The sequence below is a fragment of the Bactrocera tryoni genome, chromosome 1 (genome assembly GCF_016617805.1).
Source record: "Bactrocera tryoni isolate S06 chromosome 1, CSIRO_BtryS06_freeze2, whole genome shotgun sequence".
In the NCBI taxonomy this organism is placed as follows: domain Eukaryota; kingdom Metazoa; phylum Arthropoda; class Insecta; order Diptera; family Tephritidae; genus Bactrocera; species Bactrocera tryoni.
Window position 1 is genome coordinate 32,860,576 of NC_052499.1, and position 17,191 is coordinate 32,877,766.

The following is a 17,191-nucleotide window of genomic DNA, read 5'->3' on the forward strand; positions in this document are numbered from 1 at the left end:
AACTGATGCCGTTGACGATTAATCAGTAGAACTCTTCTTTCGTATGTGTTGTGGTTAATAACGTTTTTATCAGAGAATGTTAACATTTTCTACTTTACGTAATAAAATTGTTGGATGAGGAGTACATCTCTAATTAAAAAAAAATACATTTGTAAAATATAACATGATAATATACATATGTATATATGTACATATATGTATGTACCATATACATATAAGATTTATGGATGCAAATATGTAAATGGATTAATCGGATTGTGGGTCAATGATGTTCATACAAGTGATATACAAGGTTATGTTTCTATATGCATGTTGTATCAATGCCCTAGCAGAAACGAACCCTTATCATCAATGATCTACATATGTATTATACATGTCTACATACGTAGTGTAACAACTCAGTTTTCATTCGAATGTGAAAATTAAATATTTCGTTGACGCAGTTACAATTTGTGTTTATAAAAGAACGTAGGAAGTTCTAAAGTGGCACTGTAACAGAAAATTTTAGATTTGTACTTTTCTATATAATAACAATCTATTGTGAATAATATGTTTCGTGTAAGAAATAGTTGTAGCTACTACGTGAAATTGGATCTGTCGATTCTGATTATATGTTGCTGGACGTTAATTCCAAATATAGGTAAGTTGGCGATCTCTGATCCATACTCATACTTATTTAACTTACTAGTAAATTTTGCAAACCTGTTTCTTTCATATGCAAAGCGAGTGCGGCAGTACTCATATTTTTCATGAATTATGGTTAGGCTTTTCATTGATTTAAATATAATAAATATATTGACTTAAATAAAAATGCTATAGTTTATGCATATCGATTACGACACAAATAATCTTGTTTGCATGACGCATACTTATGTATGGGATTTGCGACGTGTTGATTTTTTTTATACTCTCGCAACAAAGTTGCTAAGGAGAGTATTATAGTTTTGTTCACATAACGGTTGTTTGTAAGTCCTAAAACTAAATGAGTCAGATATAGGGTTATATATACCAAAGTGATCAGGGTGACGAGTAGGTAGGTAGGTAGGAGTGCAGCCCTATCGGGCTCAATTAACACTTGATGTGCCATTTTGATGCACTGTTCGTAGAACCTCCTGTATCTGCTATTACGTTTCACCTTCTCTTTCAAACCATTTTGAGGTTTCGATGAAACTACTTATGTCCGATATGCTTTTAGTGGAAATCCATTCAAGGTTTGGTGCTAGATGAATTCCAAGTATTTTGTGTCGGTGTGCTAGAGCTGGGCATTCACAGAGAAAGTGGAAGATTGTTTCCTTGTTCCCAGCTACTCCGCAGCTACGGCAGATGTCGTTGTAGGGCATACCCATTTTGGATGCGTGTTCCCCAAATGGCCAGTGCCCTGTTGTGGTAGCTGTTACTCTGTAAATACTTTTCCTTGACCTATTTAGTAAGTCGTTGGTTCTTTTCCTGTCATATGTTGGCCATAATTGTTTAGTTATGACACATTTTGTGATGTTTTCCACCTGTTATTTGCAATTTGTTGAAATTGTCTATTGATCTCTCCTTTGATTGATCCTAGCGGACTTGGTATTATCTCCGCCTCGGATTCGTTGAGGAAAGCTCCTGCCTTTGCCAACTCGTCTGCTTTTTCGTTACCGAAAATGTTCCTGTGGCCGGGAACCCAGATTAAGTTTAGTTGGAGCTTGTCTTTTATTGCGCTTAGTGCTCTCTTGCAGTTGTGTACTGTGCTGGATTTTGTCATGGGTGAAGACAAGGCCAGGAGCGCCGCCTGGCTTTCCGTAAATATAGTTGCTTTATTTGAATTCCCGTGGTTTTCCAATAGAGCTTCGCAGGCTTTTTCTATGCCTAGTACTTCTGCTTGGAAGATGCTAGCCGAGTTCAGTAGACATATAGAGAGAGATATGCCAAGATCAGTGGAGAATACCCCCGTGCCTACTCCACAGTCCATTTTGGACCCGTCGGTATAGACAGAGATGGTATCCTCCTCTTCTATTGAGCCTCTTCTCCATTCTCGTCTAGATGGTATCCTTACCTGGAAGTGTCTATTGAAGTCCAGCTTTGGGAGAATGTAGTCTGATTTATTAATGGTGAGCTTGTTTAGAATTACACTATGTCCATAGTTCTGCTGGTTCCAACCTCCCAATTCTTTTATTCTTGTCGCCGCAATAGCTGCTGTTTTTTGAATAAAAATGTCCATTGGTAGTTGATGCAGGATCACGTTGAGCGCATCAGTCGGCCATGACCTGATTGCCCCAGTAACACCCGCACATGCTGCTCTTTGTATACCATTTAATTTTTTAATGTTGTATTGTTTGTTTAACGCTGGCCACCATACCAGTGCTCCATATGTAAGTATAGGTCTTATGACCGCCGTATACATCCACATGACTATACTTGGTTTGAGGCCCCAATTCTGGTTGACGATTCTCTTACAAGTATAGTAAGCCATGTATGCTTTGTTTATTCTTTTTTCTATATTTATTTTCCAGGACAATTTGGTGTCAATCTCCACCCCCAAGTATTTAGCTGTGGGGGATAGAGTGAGTGTTGTACCGTTTAGTACCGGAAGTTGAAACTGAGGTATTTTGGTTCTGCTTGTGAATAGCATCAGTTCTGTTTTGTTCGGGTTAACTCCTAGTCCATTGTTTTTAGCCCATAGGTTTAACCTTCGAAGTGCTCTTTCCATAATCTTGCTGACTGTTGAAGGAAACACGCCTGATACCAACAACACTATATCGTCTGCATACGCCACTGCCTTCACTCCTCCACCGTTTAGTTGGAGGAGTATTTCGTTCAGCGCTACAACCCATAGGAGCGGAGAAAGGACCCCTCCTTGAGGCGCCCCTCTACTCACATAGCTTGTTTGTGTTGCGGCGTCGTTTGAAGCTATAATCTTCCTATTCTCAAGCATCGATAGTATCCATCTGCACACAGTGTCATCTATGCCACCATGTGCCAGAGAGTTAATTATCGCATTTACTTTTATGTTATTGAAGGCGCCCTCTATGTCTAGAAAAGCAGCCATGGTGTATTGTTTGTGGTGTAGTGATTTTTCAATTACACTTATCACCTCGTGAAGGGCAGTTTCGGTTGATCGGCCCTTTATGTACGCATGTTGGGACTTCCATAACTTCTCCGCCATTATTGTTCTTACGTGTAGATCTATTAGCCTTTCCAGTACCTTCAGCATAAAGGAGGTAAGGCCTATAGGTCTAAAGTCCTTGGCATTTTAGTGTGTTCTTCCGCCAGGTTTTGGAAGGAACACAACTTTACTTCTTTTCCAACTTCTTGGGATGTAGGATAATAGAATGCTAGCTTTGTATATATGTATTTTCAAGTCTTTGAACCATTGGTTCTACCAGTTTTTGCAACATTATGGGCATAATCCCATCAGGACCTGCCGCTTTAAATGGTGCAAAACTATTTAAGGCATACTTGATTTTGCTTTTGTCTATTATTTGGCCTTGATAATCAGCTGCGTTCAACGGTGGTTCTGGTTGAACCCTCGTTGAAGGTGTTTGCTGACTCCCGGGGAAGTGTGTTGTAATTAGTACCTCCAGAGACTCTTTTGCCGAGGAGGTCCAATCACTTCCCTCCGTCCTAATGTAAGCAGTGTTAATATGATCTTTGGATAGCATTTTGCTCAGCCTAGCGATTTCTCTGCAACTTTCTATCGATGTGCAGAAAGATCGCCAAGAGTCGTGTTTTGCTCTTCCTGACTGCTTTTTTGTATCTTTTCATAATATCTTTATATGGCTGCCATATTTTGGTTCTAAAACTCTCATTGAAAGCTTTCCTTAGTTGTGTTCTCAAATTCTTGAGTTTACTGTTCCACCAAGGGAGAGACTTTCTCTTTTCCAAAACTGTTAGCGGAGTAGATTTATTGAAAGTTGTGGTTAAGATTTCTTCCAACTTCTCTACTTCTGCATCTAATTCTTGAGGATTTCTGATACTCTTATTGCCTCCCTTTTCGAGGCATTTTGTTGCTATTGTGGTATATTTTTCCCGAGCTGTTCTTCTAGGGTTCCGGTATGTGAGAGGAGCACTGTACCTCCCGCGGATGCTGGAGAGTATCCAGGAGGGATCCGACATGGAAGGCTCATCGGACACCCTCCAGTTATCCACAACGAGACTGCTTGTGTCTGTTGATAGCGTGAGGTCAAGCATTCCTCCCACCCCGGAAACCTATCAGAGCTTGGAAAAATAAAAGTTGGCTTATCGCCCTTGTTGCATATACTTAGACTACTATTTGGAATATACTGCAAGAGTGACTCACCTCTGGTGTTTATGCTGGAGCTACCCCATACGGTGTGCCTTGCGTTTGCATCACACCCTATTAGGACATCTTCTTTTCTGTTCTCCTCTATTAGTCTGGTGAGCGGGGTCGGTGGTATGCCTTCGTCATGGGCCAAGTAGGCCGAGACTAAGAAGAAGGGCTTTTCTTTCTGTTCCACCTTTACCACTATGATATCTGCTGTGCTGTAATTAGGACAAAGAAATATGTACATTTATACTTTTATTGATAAGAAGGATAAGGTTGTTATTGGGCATCTCGGGTTTCTTCGATCCCCACATTCCTTAGCAACTGGCTGGCGTCGTCGACCTCTTCCGTGTCGTCTTCGACAGCCGCTTTGTCGCCTTGGAAGATTTTCAACCTGGTTTTTTTTTATTTGGTTTTTCCTCCTTTATCAGCTGCCACTCATCTATACCAGGTATAGATTTGTTCTGCAGCTTGATACACCTCAGGAGTTTTTCGCCTGGCTCCTCTAGTGGGGGTAACCAAATGCGAGCACGAGGTCTCTTTGGAATGTCCCTGGCGGGTATGAGCCTCAATTGGAGGCCTACAAAGGCGTTGCTGATTTTAGCAACACCACCCGTCAGGAAATCCAGGGAGGCCTGGTCCGCACACTTGATGACCCTGTAGCCCCTGAGGGTCTCAGAGGAGTCAAACTCCGGGTGAGGACCCGCTGGATTGTTGAGTACATAGCTTAGCACCATACTCGACAATCTGACGTCGATCTCCACGCATCTTTCCTGTACCGTGCTCGGTGAGGAGGAATTCCCATCTATGATGGCCACTTGCAGGCTATCTCTGGCTACATCGCAGAAATGCCTTGCTGCTGTTGCGCTGCTCTGTTCGCCTTCACTCCGCCTCGGTTTTTTAGGCAGAGTTTCGGGTGTTTCTGTCGTAGAGCGATTCCTTTTTTGTGAAGTGCTCTCCTGTTTGTTCTCTACTAGGGGTTCTGATTGCTTCCAACTTCTTTTCAGTTAGCTTTCATATTCCTTCACTATTGCTTTGAGGCGCTTTGTTTCTGCCTCATCAACTGACGAGTAGAGTTGAAATCCGGATGTCTGTCTGTCCGTCCGTCCGTCTGTCCGTCCGTCCGTGCAAGATGTAACTTGAGTAAAAATTGAGATATCGTGATGAAACTTGGTACACATATTTCTTGGCTCCATAAGAAGGTTAAGTTCGAAGATTGGCAAAATTGGCCCACTGCCACGCCCACAAAATGGCGAAAACCGAAAACCTATAAAGTGTTATAACTAAGCCATAAATAAAGATATTAAAGTGAAATTTGGCACAAAGGATGGTAATAGGGAAGGGCATATTTGGACGTAATTTTTTTTGGAAAATTTTACGGAAGAAATGGCAGAAGGAAGCTGCACCCAGGCTTTTTTTTTTAAATTGAAAATGGGCGTGGCGTCGCCCACTTATGGACCAAAAACCATATCTCAGGAACTACTCAACTGATTTCAATGAAATTCGGTATATAATATTTTCTTAACCCCCTGATGTCATTTACAAAATATGGGTGAAATCGGTTCACAACCACGCCTTCTTCCAATATAACGCTATTTTGAATTCCATCTGATGCCTTCTCTGTATAATATATGTATGTATACATTAGGAAATGAAAATATAATGCAATACTCAAAGTACACAAATTGATCTAATCTAATTAATTTTACAGTAAAATAAAAAAATATGTAAATGACGGATAATGAAATCTCGATTAAAATGTTCGGTGACACCCGAACTTAGCCCTTCCTTACTTGTTTTCTATAAAATCGCGTATGTGGGAAATGCTCTATGGATCATTCTGAACAACTTTGCTTAAGAGACTAAGGGCCCAAAACCAATTTCGAGCCAGTGAATATTAAGGCGAAATTTAAAAAACTCTAATAATTGGTTGTATGGGAGATAAGTGCTATAGTTGTCCAATCTGACCGATTCCGAAAAATTATCAATAGATTATCAAAATGCACCAACGCATCACATTTCATTCGGATATTTAAAAAACTGGCCACAAAGTTTTTATGATTCCTAAAAAATTTCGCCTTAAAAATCACAGCCTTAATCCGGTTTTAAACCCTTAGTCTCATGAGCAAAGTTATTCAGAATGATCCCTAGGACATTTTCCTCATACGCTATTTTTCCATTTCTTTGGCTCATTGTAAATTAAACCGCTCTAACGTGCATACACCAATAATCTCTTCCATTTTAATTGCTGATTTTATACTCTTGCAACCAGTTGCTATAGAGTATTATAGTTTTGTTGACCTAACGGTTGTACGTATCACCTAAAACTAATCGAGATAGACATAGGGTTATATTTGTATGTATAAATAATCAAGGTGACGAGAAAATTTGGAATCCGGTTGACTGTCTGTATGTCCGTCCGTCCGTCCGTCCATGCAAGCTGTAACTTGAGTAAAAAATGTCGAGTTTGTAGATGGGCGTAATCGAACTACTGCACGCCCACAAATCGTCATTAACAGAAAACCTATAAAGTGCCATAACTAAGCACTAAATTAAGATATAAAGCTGTAATTTGGTAGAGAGGACCGCAGCAGCAAAGGTCACACCAAGGGAGAAATTTTTTGAAAAATTGGGAGTGGCCCCGCCCTCTAAAAAGTTTAATGTACATATCTCCTAAACCACTTAAGCTACAACAACCAAATTTGCTAAATACAAATCTTATAAGAACTCGGAGCTCTCTCATATAACGGTACTGTTAAAAACAGCTAAAGGCAATAAATCAATAGCTAAATACGTGAGAGATATTAAATTTTACCACCAAGCTGGTATGAGAGACCTTTATGGGAGCCGGTGTGAAAATTGGACCATGGGCGAGGCACCTCCCAGTTTTTGGTGAAATTCCATATCTCGGGACCCGATTTCGCGAAAATTAGTACGTGGCATTTTTCTTACATTCTTATGTCACAGTGTAAAAATGAACGAAATCGGGCAACAAGCACGCCTTTTCCCATATAACACAATTTTAAATTCCACTTGATTCGTGCAGTTTTCGGTACACAAATCAAGAAGCAATTAATATAACGGTATAAAACTTTGCACGAATAATATCTTTAGTGCGTGCCACCTTATGACCAAAAATTTTTTAAATTAAATAAAAACTTTTCAAGACCTTAGGTACCGACTTTGAGATATATAATTGAAATTCAGGGATAGTACTTCTCGAACAATGATATGTCTCTATGTCAAAAATGGGTTAAACCAGACCAATACTTCCCGTAGCCCCCATATACTTAATATACAGATTTTCGAACTTCCGGGTGACTTTTTACCACATATATCGGCCAATATGTCAGGTATCTTAATAAATTGTCCAAATCCCACCAAAACTGTTTAAGCTCCTAGGTACCGAATATTTGGACCCCAGTACCTATAGTTGACTTTTTACCGTATATAACGGTCAATTTATAAGATATAGTATATAATTTAATAATAATCCTTTTTGGAAATGGCTATAGTTTTATGTGTTGCTATACCAAAAAATACTAAAATCAAGTCAATACTTACATTTGTTTATGTTTTTTCGCATATTGTGGTTTGGTGTCTGTTTATGGGAGATTTCACTGTATATATTTCGAAAAATATGCATGTATTCACAATCCCCAAAGAAATAAATGCAGTTGAACTTCCATAGCTCAAAATTTTATAACTCGAAGTTCTCATTAACTTGAACTCTTAAATTAGCAATAGAAGTCAAATTGCATACAAATATCCTGGCATAACTCGAAATTTTTTATACTCTCGCAACAAAGTTGCTAAGGAGAGTATTATAGTTTTGTTCACATAACGGTTGTTTGTAAGTCCTAAAACTAAAAGAGTCAGATATAGGGTTATATATACAAAAGTGATCAGGGTGACTAGTAGAGTTGAAATCCGGATGTCTGTCTGTCCGTCCGTCCGTGCAAGCTGTAACTTGAGTAAAAATTGAGATATCATGATGAAACTTGGTACAGGTATTTCTAGGGTCCATAAGAAGGTTAAGTTCGAAGATGGGCAAAATCGGCCAACTGCCACGCCCACAAAATGGCGGAAACCGAAAACCTATAAAGTGTCATAACTAAGCCATAAATAAAGATATTAAAGTGAAATTTTGCACAAGGGATCGCATTAGGGAGGGGCATATTTGGACGTAATTTTTTTGGAAAAGTGAGCCCTGCCCCCTACTAAGTTTTTTGTACGCATCTCGGAAACTACTATAGCTATGTCAACTAAACTCTACAGAATCGTTTTCTTCAGGCATTTCCATATACAGTTCAAAAATGGAAGAAATCGGATAATAACCACGCCCACCTCCCATACAAAGGTTATGTTGAAAATCACTAAAAGTGCGTTAACGGACTAACAAACAACGTCAGAAACACTAAATTTTACGAAAGAAATGGCAGAAGGAAGCTGCAGCCAGGCTTTTTTTAAAAATTGAAAATGGGCGTGGCCTCGCCCACTTATGGACCAAAAACCATATCTCAGGAACTACTATACCGATTTCAATGAAATTCGGTATATAACATTTTCTTAACACCCTGATGACATGAACAAAATATAGGTGAAATCGGTTCACAACCACGCCTTCTTCCAATATAACGCTATTTTGAATTGCATCTGATGCCTTCTCTGTGTAATATATAGTACATTAGGAACCAATGATGATAGCGGAATAAAACTTTACAAAAATACGGTATTTGAAAAATATGTAAATGACGTATAATGAAATCTCGATTATCACTTTATCATGCGAGAGTATAAAATGTTCGGTGACACCCGAACTTAGCCCTTCCTTACTTGTTTTTTTTAGACACGTATAACCCTGACCATTATAACAAGCCTCCATCAAACATTCGAAAGTTTCTATTAACACGCGAATATCTCCGAGGGTGAGGTAAGCGTTTAAGCCACTTAATCTCCTAGTTCTAACAGAAGAATTATAAGTACTCATTTACTACTAAGAACAAAAAATAGTGAGACTTTGTTCATAATTTTAAGATTTTTAATTTATTCTTCAAAATCTTTGTCGTCTCTCTCAAAGTAAGCCCCCTTGGCCACAATACACTTGTGCCAACGTTTTTTCTAATCCTTAAAACAGTTTTTAAAGTAAATTTTCTGAATAGCAAACAATGAGCGTAGTGATTCACGTTTAATGTCTTCAATTGACTCAAAACGGTTTTCCCAGAGCGGTCGTTTTCGCTTGCTGAATAGCCAGAAGTCAAACGAAGCTAAAACAGCCGAATACGGTGGTAGCGGTAAGATATGTATTGGTTAAAAATTTCTCGAAAAACTCACGAAGAATCAATGCAGTATGCGACGGTTCATTATTGTGGTGCAAAAATCAAGAGTAGTTGGGTTTCTTTTTACGTATGTATGTATACAAATTGATTTTCATATCCGTTTTTTATAAACAATGCCTCGTAACATATTCAAAATGTAGGTTGAGATAATATACTTGTATGGTATATGAGAGTCCACATATTGCCAAAATAACTATAGACTTGTATTATTGTTATAGCCGATATACATACATTAATATATTTCTTGTTCTATAACAGGTGCTTACACAATCGATGAAAGAAGCTTTCAATACTTAAATAGTATTTCCTCAGAGGATTGGGAGCGTGACTTAGTCTTTGGAATCGAATCTGTAAACAGACAGAAAAGGTAAAAACTAAAACTTAAGTGAAATTTTGTACATATTAGGTAGTATGTTATCCTTTTGCCAACCTAAACAGACTTTAACCGTCAGATGTGCACTAACCAGACATTGTGAAAACGCATTTGGTCTGTCGGTTATGGCCACAGCCGATTATCGATTACTGGTTTTTAGCTGTTGATTTTCTTTTCTGTAAAGTTTTAAAATTTAAACTCAGGTAATTACATAATTTTCCATACAGGCTTGAAGGAACTCTGGTGAAGTCCGGAATAATTGTCGAAAAAGGTGGTATCTCACATACTTATCTTTTGGATGCTTTGCCAAACGAAGAAGCAAAATTGGACAATGACGTTGCTAGTAAACTTTTGGCTGCTAGTCTTTATGTCTTCAATAGTAAATGTCTACCCCATGGAATAAATGGCAAAGATTGCGAAACATTTTTATCAAATAAGTCACTTCCAAAAGGAAGTGAATTGTTACAAAAATGTTTAAGAATCATTGAAAAACGACGCAATGGCCACAACACATTTCGAAGATTATTGGATCGCCATTATCAGGATGGCATCTATCAGGTATGTTTTTAATCACTTTTCTAAGCACGTGAAAGTAGTATTAATATAACAATTTTTTTTAGATGTTGCCTCTTGTTTCACCTCTCATGGTGAGTAAATCCTTGCACAACTTGAGTGTGAAAAAAAATCTCGAGGACAAGCAAAGAAACTTAGCTGTTATACAGTGGACTCAATTCGTTGAGCATGATCTCAGTAAACCTGTAGTTACAACAATGAGTAAGCGCCTTGAAATAGATTTTGGTCATCTTAACTGTATCTACTAAGTGTTTAAGGAGATGGAAGTCACATTGAATGCTGCGATAATAACAGTTTTGAGCTCATACCCAGATATCGACATCCATTTTGTGCTCCTTTGATAATAAGAAACGATGAATCGCAGTACGCAAAAGTTAACTGTTTCAATTATGTACGTAGTGCTGTTGCTGTCAGCACAAAATGCACATTCGGCGCGGTGGAACAAGTAATTGTTTTTCCATATGGACAAAGTAATGAAATTAATTAATTTTCTCAGTTAAACCAAGCAACATGGCTTTTGGATTTATCTCAACTATACGGTTTCACAGATGAGGCGCAAAAACGCATGCGCACATGGACTAATGGTCAAATTAAATTCGCAGCCAAGACTTCAAATATCTATAATGATGAACTAGCTGTGGTACCTGGCGACTGGAGTAATTATTGTGCGTTCAAAAACCCGTCCAGGCAAATTAGTCAATGTTTCATGGCTGGCGATTCTCGAGCAAACAATAGCCCACTCACGATAACTATTTATACACTATTTATGAGAAATCATAACCAGATTGCCCAAAAACTAACTATTAAATATCCGTTATGGCAGGATGAAGATCTTTTCAGAACAGCAAAAGCAATTAACATACAAATCTATAGGAATATTGTTTTTGACGAGTGGCTGCCCACTGTGTTGGGCGAAGATGTTGCTCTTAAAATTAAAGAATTTTCGTTCAACAAGGAATCTGTGGACATTGATAGAATTTCAAATGAATTTGGGATCGCAGCCATGCGGTTTTACATGTCCATGATGCCGAATTTTCTGCAGAATTTTACTGAAGTAAAACGTGTGGAGTACACTACATCGGGTTCGCTTCCGCAAGAAAGTGGGTATGTACTATGTTTTTTTACAAATTTATGCCCTTCATCATTTAGATAATATTGTATACTGCAGAGTTATCCGCAACGAAAATTTAGTTTCATTTTTTAATCAAACATATAAGCCTGATTTGGAATATACTCCTGAACAAATTGATACCATACTGGAATCGATTTTGAACCAACATGCCATGAAATTAGATACAGTATATGAGGACAGTGTAAGCGCGGAACGTATTGCAATGCAAGAACTTCGCAGTTAATTATTTTTTTTTTAATATATTCAGCTTATTTGGAATAACTTTGGCGTGAATAGACCCACACATGGTGATCTGCTGGCTTACGATATTCAACGAGGGCGAGATCATGGTTTAAGACGCTATATTGACTATTTGAAGCTTTCAATTGGACAAAACATCGGTACCTGGAAAGATCTCGAGAGTTTTATAGAAATTGACGTGCGTAATAAAAACTAATGGAAATCATATATGGTCACTAGGAAAACAAAAACATTTATGTGATTGTTGTGATTATTGCATTTGCTTCGTTCAATACCCTAAATTGAAACTGAAATACATATAATTGTCTTTGTTGAGTGTTGCCGTAATGATCATGTACTCATTAATTCACATTTGTTTTTAGGACCTAAATGTTTTAAAAGCTACTTATAGTAATGTTGAAAACATTGACCTTCTAGTTGGTGGTATGGCAGAAAAAAAATCACTCGGAGCTGCAGTTGGACCAACGTTTAAATATATTTTGGGTAAGAATCCAACGGTTCTCTAATAACGACGCGTATCTCAAATAGTAATGAATATATTGACGTGATAGTTAGCATAGATGTCACTAACAGTATTACCAACTTAAAAAAAATTACCGATTCGAAAAACACGCGAAGTATAAATTAAAAAGTCACCTTTTAATTTGATCACAGTAGTACGCCTGTCAGAATTTTATCCATTTAAACATATTAGAAATAAGCCATGAGAATATCGGCACAATTCCGATTTCCTTGGCGCCGCGATTTGAAGGTACCGTTGGAAAGAGGACAGCCACAAAAATATACAGGGTTATAGGTACCGCAAACCCTTAGTTTACGAGATATTCGACCTTAAAGTTCAAAAATTCCCAAAATTCGAATATTTCAACAAGCTATTTTAAAACATTAAACACATTTTACTCACATTTTTCAGTTCAAATTATTTAAATTAAACTATAATTTTTATATAAATCCACATTTTACACTTCTAACAGTTTTTTTTACCGAAGAAATCTTTATTTTAACAAGTAAGTAATGTTTCTGACGTTTTTTGTTAGTCGGTTAACGCACTTTTAGTGATTTTCAACATAACCTTTGTATGGGAGGTGGGCGTGATTATTATCCGATTTCTTCCATTTTTGAACTGTTTATGGAAATTCCTGAAGGAAACGACTCCATAGAGTTTGGTTGACATAGCTATAGTAGTTTCTGAGATATGTACAAAAAACCTAGCAGGGGGCGGGGCCACGCCCACTTTTCCAAAAAACTTACGTCCAAATATGCCCCTCTCTAATGCGATCCTTTGTGCCAAATTTGACTTTAATATCTTTATTTATGGCTTAGTTATAACACTTTATAGATTTTCGGTTTTCGCCATTTTGTGGTCGTGGCAGTGGGCCGATTTTGCCCATCTTCGAACTTAACCTTCTTATGGAGCCAAGAAATACGTGTACCAAGTTTCATCATGATATCTCAAGTTTTACTCAAGTTACAGCTTGCACGGACGGACGGACAGACAGACATCCGGATTTCAACTCTACTCGTCACCCTGATCACTTTGGTATATATAACTCTATATCTGACTCTTTTAGTTTTAGGACTTACAAACAACCGTTATGTGAACAAAACTACATATAATACTCTCCTTAGCAACTTTGTTGCGAGAGTATAAAAATTACATTTTACACTCTTAGTGAACATCATGTGTGTGCTAAAAATTACGACGAAATGGAGCGCTGCCATGTGATAATAAGAAAATTCGCTGAAATTCCTTTTTTCCCAAAAATTCCTTTATCCATTCATATGGATATGTTCTTTATTTAATTTAATAAACAAATAAGTAATATTATATAGTAATATTATATAATTATATTATATAATAATATTATATATTATATAATAATATTATATATATTGTCACCTAATATACAAAACGACGTATTATCAAAAATAAGTGGAAAGCGCTGACAGATATAATAACCAAAATTTAACCATTTTATAACGAAAACTCAAATTTTGTTTCAATATCAGTGCAAGATACCCAAAAAATATAACCACTTTATAACGAAACTCAATATATTTTTTTATTTTAACGCAGAAAGGAGTACTAGAAGTAGTAGTGCAGGAGTGCAGGAAAGCACTTCAGTATAGTTAATATAGAAAAAAGATCACGCGAAAAAACAAACAAAAAAAAATTGTTAAAAATCCTTCATATTTGATGTTTAAGATCTGGCAAGGCTCGTTTTCCTCATAATTGTAAACAATCTAACCTTTTCAACGATGAGTGTGCTAAGTGATTTTTAAATTAATAAATTTAGGTAAAACATAGCAAAATAAAAGTGAAATGTGAAATTATTTCAATGTTTAGAGTATATATTTAAATATACAGAGTGAAAAACGTGAAAAAATTTAGTGAAACATAGAGAAATGCCATGTGTTATTAGTGCAAATTTTTGAACTTTTAATCGTGAATATTTTAAAAAATAAAAGTTATTTTTGTAATATTTTTGAATATTTCTTCTCTGGAGAAGCTTCCTTATCCGCACATACCCCATTTATACGGAAATTCAGTTTTTTTACCCCTCCGCCAAAGTAATCGGAATCGCCCGAATATGTCCTAAACTAAGCGTTTGCGGTACCTATAACCCCATATAATTTTTAATCAGGAGAAAAGAAATCGGAATTTTGCCATTTATAAATTACAAAAAAATTATTCAAATCGTAATGTGGAATCCATAAAATGAATGAAGCAAAGCTAACGCGGATACAAATTTTGAAAACAATCAATATGTAGATTGAATAATAAGTTTGATGTTTTTAATGGCTAAATATATGTATGTTCTCTTAGAAATAAACAATAACACTTTTACGTCTCAGGAGAAATATAGATGTACATATGTATATAAAAAATTAATCAAAGTAGCAGTTAGCTTTCAGATTAAACTAATTACTAGAAAGTTAATCTACCACGATGTATGCACATTTTAACAAGAATAGCGTTAAGTAAAAGAATGGAATTACGAAAACTCTTGTGAACTGGTACATAGCCATAAGAATTTGAAAGTAAAAAATATCCGTACTAACATAATTTGCAGGCGAATTACCACACGCATCCAAAAGTGGTTTTACAATTAATGTGTAATTTTTTCGATGACATATGTATGGTATTTTTCCTTATGTAACTATTTGTTGTACGCAATTCAACCAAGCATGAAAAATTGGTTAGCAGAGTAGAGGTTGGCAATAATGTATTCTATGTTCGCATGCGGCAACAATTATATCAATTAAAAATTACTTTCCCAAAAGTAATATTTATATTTAATAATGTTATAATGATTGGAGAAAAAGGTATATTCCATATTAATGTCCTTATTATGCCTATTTCTTTGGGCAATTATTAAATGATAAGTGATGAATGAATGCGGAAACAAATTTCTGGTGCCGAAATGTTCAGTATGTTGGAAAAGGCTTTCGGTGATAATTTCTTGTCGCGAATAAGTGTTTTTGATTGGTACAAATTATTTAAAGGAGGTCAAGAACGTCCAGTATGACCACCAACATCAGATGTTGTTCAACACGTCAATAAAATAATAAATAATAATAAGAATACTGGCATGTTTGGAATATCGAATGGATCACTTTGAAAGATAATTTGGGCATAAGAAAAGGGTGGTTTCAAAATCAGTCAATTTTTTCTGAAAACACCCGTTGCGTTAACGTCTATGAAACAATACTTTCTGACACTACCAAGATGAAACGTATTATTACTGGCGAAGAGTCCTGGATCTATGCTTACCACCCGGATCGGCAAAGATAAGCCAAATCCGAAAAAACCACGTCAAAACAAGTCACCGTTATATTGACAGTTTTCTTCGATTATCGAGATGTGGTGCATCTAATTCCCTTCGACCTACCAAACTGTCAACAAGGAGTACTATTTGAGTATTGTACGCAAAAAGGGACAATTGAAAACATTAAACTTGAATCGCTAGGAGCATTGAAGGCTATTCCGCAAATTGACTTTAAAAACTGTTACGAGGATTAGAAAGAACTTTGGCGCAAGTGTATTATTGGGGCGAAGGGAGATTACTTTGAGAGGAACGGCATAGATTTTGAAGAATAATTTAAGAATTTTAATATTATGAACAATGTCTTACTATTTTTTGCTCATAGTATTACAAGTCCATATATTTTGTGGTACCTGATAGGTGGTGCTAATTTTTTTGTTTCCGCATTATTATTGAAAAATACTCATAACTTAATTATAATTGTTTACATATTTTCCGCTTTATTTAACCAACTAACAAACTTTCAAAATTTCAGCCGAACAGTTCTCGAAGATATATCAGAGGCAGCTTCATGCTTTAGACCCAATATTAACGGATTTGGTACAATTTAAAAAAGCAAACGCGGTTGAATTGCTTTGCGCAAATTCTAAATTGAATAATGTGCAGAGAAATATATTTAGTTTACCTTCGGACAAGTAAGTTCTTTGAAATATGTGCATCTTTTGTATGATACATACAGACACTGGTGATTCCATCATTTACAACTTTGATGTTGTTTATTTATACGTAATTTACAATGTAGCCTTAATGAAAGCCCAATGTTTCAAACTTGGTATCGCCTTTATAATACAGCAAATTGGATATGTCGTTTTACATATAGCTCATTAATTTTATATAACATTGTGCATTTTCACAAAAATCTAGAGGAATTTATAAGAAATAATTCGAAAGTGGTTTGCGTGCATTTTCTTTTACGACACGCAATATATCTGAAAAAAACATATTAAACAATTTTAAGCTCATTCGGGAGTATTTAAGAAAGCAAGCAAACAAACAAATGGTTTGTAAATAGCAAAAACTTTTAAAACTAATTGGTATCTCAAGATCTAAAACTTTTAAAAAATATAATCTATTTTGATACCTTCATTTATAACATACATTCTCTTTAGTCTTAACTACTTTTAGTATTTTAATAACTACCTTGTAAATTTGTTTTCTTCCAGAAATCCAATGTTGCCATGTAATGAACATGTGGAGCTATTACGTCCATAAGATATTGTAGACTTTTATAGATTGTTGAACAATTGTAAAAAACAATTAAATAAATGTGTAAAAATTTGGCAGTGATGTTGCTGTTTAAATGAAACGAGGAGTTTGGAGTTTTATATAATAAAGCCTTTTAATTCAAGTTTTCTTATGGGCTGCTTACAAAGAACTGAACTGAGTAGAAATTGAAAATATATCATAAACTGTAAATACATATAGCGGGATTCCGTAACCAGTCTC

The 17,191-nt window shown here is 36.2% G+C and overlaps 1 protein-coding gene across 4 annotated transcripts; it reads left to right on the forward strand.

Moving 5' to 3' along the window:
• Window positions 1-401: 401 nt before the first annotated feature.
• On the forward strand, window positions 402-17,054 carry LOC120772047 (peroxidase). 4 transcript variants are annotated; one of them, XM_040100438.1, is made up of 11 exons: window positions 402-640; window positions 9,859-9,967; window positions 10,201-10,531; window positions 10,594-10,747; window positions 10,804-10,937; window positions 11,043-11,650; window positions 11,715-11,859; window positions 11,926-12,096; window positions 12,281-12,401; window positions 16,221-16,380; window positions 16,909-17,054. In XM_040100438.1, the coding sequence occupies exons 1-11, from the start codon at window positions 550-552 to the stop codon at window positions 16,955-16,957; spliced, it is 2,073 nt and encodes a 690-aa protein (XP_039956372.1). In that variant the 5' UTR covers window positions 402-549; the 3' UTR covers window positions 16,958-17,054. The 4 variants fall into 4 exon arrangements, with proteins under 4 accessions (XP_039956372.1, XP_039956363.1, XP_039956358.1 ...); XM_040100429.1 differs by having other exon boundaries at window positions 10,807-10,991; XM_040100424.1 differs by having other exon boundaries at window positions 404-640; window positions 10,804-10,991.
• Window positions 17,055-17,191: the final 137 nt, after the last annotated feature.

What these genes read in the sequence shown, in the direction of transcription:
- LOC120772047 (XM_040100424.1), top strand. Translation starts at nt 550, where the DNA reads ATGTTTCGTGTAAGAAATAGTTGTAGCTACTACGTGAAATTGGATCTG. An exon ending in ATCAGGATGGCATCTATCAG is followed by an intron (nt 10,532 to 10,593) that starts GTATGTTTTTAA and finishes AATTTTTTTTAG; the next exon opens with ATGTTGCCTCTTGTTTCACC. An exon ending in CATTCGGCGCGGTGGAACAA is followed by an intron (nt 10,992 to 11,042) that starts GTAATTGTTTTT and finishes TAATTTTCTCAG; the next exon opens with TTAAACCAAGCAACATGGCT.